At 45.5% G+C, this 6,000-nt stretch overlaps 1 protein-coding gene across 5 annotated transcripts in view; it reads right to left on the reverse strand.

Moving 5' to 3' along the window:
• GALC (galactosylceramidase) overlaps nucleotides 1-2,100 on the reverse strand; it is a 51,222-nt gene extending 49,122 nt beyond the window's left edge. Inside the window, exon 1 of one of the 5 annotated variants that reach the window (XM_043472707.1) lies at nucleotides 1,838-2,100. In XM_043472707.1, the coding sequence (XP_043328642.1) occupies nucleotides 1,838-2,047 (210 nt within the window). In that variant the 5' untranslated portion in view covers nucleotides 2,048-2,100. Of the gene's footprint in view, nucleotides 1-580; nucleotides 1,069-1,145; nucleotides 1,410-1,837 lie in introns of those variants that run through there. The other 4 variants (XM_043472706.1, XM_043472708.1, XM_043472712.1 and 1 more) reach the window with 4 other exon arrangements.
• Nucleotides 2,101-6,000: the final 3,900 nt, after the last annotated feature.

The raw sequence follows: 6,000 nt of genomic DNA on the forward strand, positions 1-6,000 counted from the left end.
TAAACTTCTTTTGTTCAAAGTTTTCTGATGGTTATCGCCAAGGGCATCTTGCAATCATAAGAACCACAGGGGCCAGTGCAACAACAACACTGGTTATCAACAGGATGAGACCAGCCCAAAACAGCCACCCAGCAAGCAAGCGTTCAAGCTAGCTCTGAATTGCATCCAAGGACACATATGCCATCTGACTCAATTCAACAAACAACCCATTCAAGAGTTCAGCCTTGCCATTTTCAAATAAAATCAGCTCTACCTCTGTCCTGGGGAACAAAATAGAAAATTCCTCTCATCCAAAGACCTGCCACCACAAACGCCATGAACTCAAAAGCTATAAACACAAGGGGATAAAACAAAGGCAAGACAACGGTTACAGAGAACAAGCTGACAGGACTAAGCAAATTGTTAGGAGCCAAGAACAATCATGCCACTGAAGCAAGCTCCCAAGCTTGGGAGCCACCTGTTAGCATAACTAGGGAACTAAGGAAATTACCAGCTGTGTCCATGCAGACTTTGCATTAAGCTGGTATGGCCCTCAGGTCTCCCTTAAGTATTTTAGAATGCCTAGATAAGAGGAACTTACCCCAACTGACACAGTCTAGAAAAGACTAAGGAGACAGGCCAATTAAGTGTAATTAGTATCCTGTGTGGGATCTTGAAACTGAAAAAGAGCATTGGGTAACTAAGGAAATGTGAAAGGAAGTAAGGACTTTCATTAACGCAATCAACATTGGTTGGGACAAATGTCCCATACCAACGTGAGATGCTGATAATAGGAGAAAACTTGGTTACAGGGTATATGACAACTCTGTATGGTCTTGGCAATTTTTCTGTAAATCTGAAACTATTTCTAAAGTTAAAAATTCGTTAAAAAAAGAAAAGAAAACAGGCTTGCTCCAGAGATCCTTGAATCAATAAAAGAGTTCTCTCAATACCTACAACGAGAATCAATTGGTGCCTTTGTTAAAAATTTGTTAAAATGCAGGTTCTCAGGCGCCACGCCAGAACTTTAAAGAAAGAATGGGAGCTGGCGAGGCCAGTCTGCGTTTAAACAAAAAGACCAGGTGACTTCTTATGTACCTTAACGTTTCCCTCTCTTCGTACACATAAACAGCCACCAACGAGGCCTCTTCCAGCAGGCAACTCACCCCCTTAGGCCTTTGCCATCCGAGGGCAAAACAGTGATCCAACAGTTCAACAATCCGAGACTATCAGCTGATACTGGTGTGGCCTGACATTAGAAAAAAAGACTTTTAAAAGCCCCAGTTTCTGGCTTCCCACCTTCCTAAAGAGAACCAGAGGCACCTGTCGTCCCTCTAAACAAAAACCAACCGGACGCCCGCCCCCTTGGAAAGAGCCCAACCGCAAGCTGCAGTCCTGGTCCGGGACTCTCCGACCCCCTCCCCCCGCCCCCAAAAATAACAGGTGCAGTCAAAACATCCCTCCGGGGCATCCTCTCCGGCAGACGGACGCTCTTCGGGCCCCTGGCCATCTCTGGAGCGAGCCTCCCGGAGTGCCCTCTCAAGGTGAAGAGACCCTTCCCCTCAGGCCCCCCTGCTCAAGTTGAGGGAGGGTTTGAGCCCCCCGCCCTGTCACTATCTAGACCTGTCACTAACTCGGCGAACCTCTGGACCCTCATCTGGTTAACCTAACTGTCTCTATGGGGTCATCTTAAACCAACAAACGCGGGGTACAGTCGCGCGGCCGCGGCGTCTAGACAGCCACCGACCGGCGCCCGCCTCAGGCGGCGACGCGCGCGCGTCGAAACGCTGGGGCCGCGCCGCGGGGACTTGTGGGACGGGGCGGGACCGCACGCCCCCCGCCCCGCTCCGCTCCTCACCCCGCCGCCGCTGACCGCTCCGATGCCGTCGAACTCCCGGCCCAGCCCGTCGGAGTCGTCGAGCACGTACGCGCCGCTGGGTGCCAGCAGCGCGCACAGCAGCAGGGGCACCGCGGCTTGGCCCGCCAAACCCGCGGCGGCCGTCATGGTTTTCGCCCGGCGTTGCCGGGAGGCCTGAATTAGGCGCTCAGCCATTGTGTGACAGGTCATATGACTCGGGCGCCCAGGGAGGCGGGTCCGGTCGCCGCCATGATGGAGAAGGGCAGGAGGCTGCGGGTGCCGCCGCCGCCATGTTGAGTGTGGGCTGCAGGTCGCTGACGCCGCCGCCTTCGTGTTGTGGGGTTGGGGAGCGAGCCTTTTCTAGCGGGCCCTACGTCAGGGCTTGACTGCAGGTTTCTGCGTTTGTCACTTAGGTGCCCCGCCTCTGGCATCACCTACTGAGCATTTTGTCAAAGAAAAAGATGGCTATCCAAGGCCAAGGGAGCCGTGCAGTGAATGGCCTACCGTGGACCTCCCCAAGCATCAACATTCAGAAAACTGAGATCGTGACATCCAGTCACATCACTTCATGCCAAATAAATGGGGAAACAGTGACAGACTTTATTTGGGGGGGCTCCAAAATCACTGCAAATGGTGACTGCAGCCATGAAATTAAAAGACATTTGCTCTTTGGAAGAAAATTATGACCAACCTAGACAGCATATTGAAAAGCAGAGACGTTACTTTGTCAACAAAGGTCCGTCTAGTCAAGGCTCTGGTTTTTCCAGTGGTCATGTATGGATGTGAGAGTTGGACTATAAAGAAAGCTGAGTGTGAAGAATTGATGCTTTTGAACTGTGGTGCTGGAGAAGACTCTTGAGAGTCCCTTGAACTGCAAGGAGATCCAACCAGTAAATCTTAAAGGAAATCAGTCCTGAATATTCATTGGATATTCATTGGATGCGATATTCATCGCATCACCTGATGCGTGCGAAAAACTCATTGGAAAAGACCCTGATGCTGTGAAAGATTGAAGGCGGGAGGAGAAGCAGGCAACAGAGGATGAGATGGTTGGATGGTATCACTTACTTAATGGACATGAGTTTGGGTAAACTCCAGGAGTTGGTGATGGACAGGGAGGCCTGGTGTGCTGCAGTCCATGGGGTCACAAAGAGTTTGCCACAACTGAGCAACTGAACTGAAGTGTCTCCGGGAACTTGTATCATGTGCCAGTAGGTGGCTGAACTAGAAAGAGGACCCGGCTCACAGCCTCTGTCTTAGTCCCCATTCAGCTGTCACTTCCGGTGGATCACTTAGCTTCCTGAGCCTGAGTTTCCCCATTCTGTAAGAGGAAACGAGAAGACCAGCTGCAGGGGGGACATTTGATTAAATGGCATGCAAACAAGGAAACAGACAACGCAGTAAATCTGAGCTGAGAGTGTCACCCACTTAGGAAGTGTTCACTGGTAATTCATCCTGATACCTACTGTGTAGCTGCGTAGGGTACTTTCTGTTGCCAGTTGAAATGGTTCCCAGCAGATACCCCTAAATTGGTAAGAAAGTTGTGAATTGTGCTGGGATTCCTGTCACATCTGACACTAAGCTGAGGTTTCTGATTTCCTTGGCATTGAAGCAATTTGGAGAGACTACTGAGAGACTGCAGAGAAAATATCTCTGAGCCCAATATCTCTCTAGACAAAGCCATGGAGTTGGTTATCAGTGCCTGCACAAACCTGGGATACCGCAAAAAGGCAGGGAGACGGCCCAAAAGCTATTTAGGCCGAGGGAGCCTTTGTCTACAGGGTTCTATTTGGAATCTGATTGTTTTGCCCCTTTACTGCAAACCTAAATTTAAGTGTCAAGACTACAATTATATTAAGAAGAAAAGTTTATCTGAGCAGTACCATAAACACACTCATCAGGCCCTTAAGGATATCTGTAGGTTCGTAGTGGCCAGTATGCTTACTCTTAACATTTCCCTAAGTTACTGTCGATCTACTATTACCAAACACTCGCAGCTGGTGTCTAATGTCCTAACCCAATTATTAATAGTGGCCCTTTCACCCTCAAAAATGTTCTGGCTTGAAGGATAAGTTATATAGTTCCCTGTATATTGTCATTTGTTTTCTTTTATGTGTTCTTTTTTCCATACAGCACTTATCTGACCTACTTTCCTTATAATCACCATTCCATGTGATTATACTGTATTCAAGTGTATATTCAAGTGTAGCTATTCAAGTTCCATGGATTTCCTTTACCAGAACGCTGATCCATCTGTTCTAATAAACTTGTAAACATAGGTTGGAGCACCAGTGGATGCCAGACGTGGTTGATAAGTAAATGTTAAGCTTCCTACCAACCCTGAGATTTTTTATCTGTGATATGCACTGCGACCCCATGGACTGTAGCTCTGTCCATGGGAGTTTCCAGGCAAGAATACTGGAGCAGGTTGCAATTTCCCTCTCCAGGGATTGAACCCAAGTCTACATGCATCTCCAGCATTGGCAGGCAGGTTCTTTGCCAGCCGAGCCATGGGGAAAGCCCTAAAACACATGCACAATAATGAAACCAGAAGGGAAGTACCAAGGTGGAAATAGAGGGAAAATACAATACAAGCAAAATTGGGAACTTGGAAACCAGAACCCAGCATATGTCATCCTGTAGTGCACCGGTGTACCTTGTATTTGGGGGGCACCCTATAAATATTTGTGCAGTGTGCAAAGCTGGGCAAGAGGAAACAGAATGTTTAACAGAAAATGTGTACAACTAGTTCCTATTAGTTCATAACCAAAGAAATTCCTTATCAGGGAAAACATCTCATGTTTCAAATTTCTCATTTATGCTCAGGAAACCATTAGATAAGAAAGTTTCTAATAAAAAAGCAGTAAGTGCAAGCTAAGAAAGAGAGACTTGAACTGCTGGGCACAGCACTGCTACTTGTTGAAGATGTGAAATAGAGGGAAACAGCAGTTACCAGACAAGTGACGGTGTGTTCGGCTTCCCTCGCTCCTGTTTTATCAGGATCCCTGAAATATACCAGACAATAAGAAAACAGGGTCTCTCAGTTCTCAAAAGTCAGATGAGTTTTAAAAATAAGGAGTTTTTCTCTTAAACAGTGTTTCTGAGTGTCAAACTGCATTTCAGCCCCAGCAAATTTCTCAGTTTTCTAAAGTGAACATGTGATCAGAATCAGATGATCTTTTGAGGAAAGTGAGCACAATCTTGTCTGAAAGATGAAACGTTGCTGATAAAGTCTGCTATCTCACTTTCAGAAATGGTTTTACTTTTAGGAGTCTGAATTAGGCTGCCAGAAATTCAAGGCTACAGGCCAAGTCTTCTTCTTTGTACGTAAGTGCAGCAGTGTGCAACCCAAGGTGAGTACTCAGTATATGTGTTGAAATTAAACTTAAATTGAACTTAAACAGAAATCACTGGTGTGATGGTGCCTCAAATCACTGGGAAAGACGGGCTTTTTAAAACGTGATATTGAGAAAAAGATCAAATTTTTGATCTATGCCTCATACCACATCTAAGTATAACTGCCAAATGGACAAAGCTCTAAATGTTTTAAAAAAAAAATGGAAACATAAAAGTTCTATTAGAAAATAGGGATAAATTCCTGTATAACTTGGGGTCTGTATAAGACTCAATTTCTTGACACAACAAAATAAAAGTTTGATTTTTAGGAAAGTCACTAAATAATATAAGGGGATAAGAAAAAAAATTACATCCAGATAAATTGGAAGCATTTCTTAAAGTAAGAGTCCTCCAGGGTCAAAAGTGTGAAGTATTCTCTTTTTATGAACTATCCTGTAACATCTGCCATTTATCTGATCTTTACAACTTTTACAAAAGTTGTTTGATTTCAGTTGTTAATTACATCACTCCCTGTTCCATGACTTCTCTCAGTTAACTCAGGGCTTTATGCAGACAGTAAAGATAGTTCAATGGACAGAATCCACATAATGGAATAAATTATGTATTGTTTGCTAAACATTTTCTTAAGTATAACTACAGATAAAAACTGCTAGAATAAGAAGCAATGTGGTAGAGTAGTTATACCATCAGCACTGGAGCCAGACTGCACAGCTTCAAATCTCTCCTTCCACCTGCTAGCTGTGTGATTTCGGCCAGGTTTCTTTACTTCTTCAGGCTTCAGTTTAACCATCCATAAATAGAGATGA

Source organism: Cervus canadensis, chromosome 6 (genome assembly GCF_019320065.1).
Source record: "Cervus canadensis isolate Bull #8, Minnesota chromosome 6, ASM1932006v1, whole genome shotgun sequence".
Taxonomy (NCBI): Eukaryota; Metazoa; Chordata; class Mammalia; order Artiodactyla; family Cervidae; genus Cervus; species Cervus canadensis.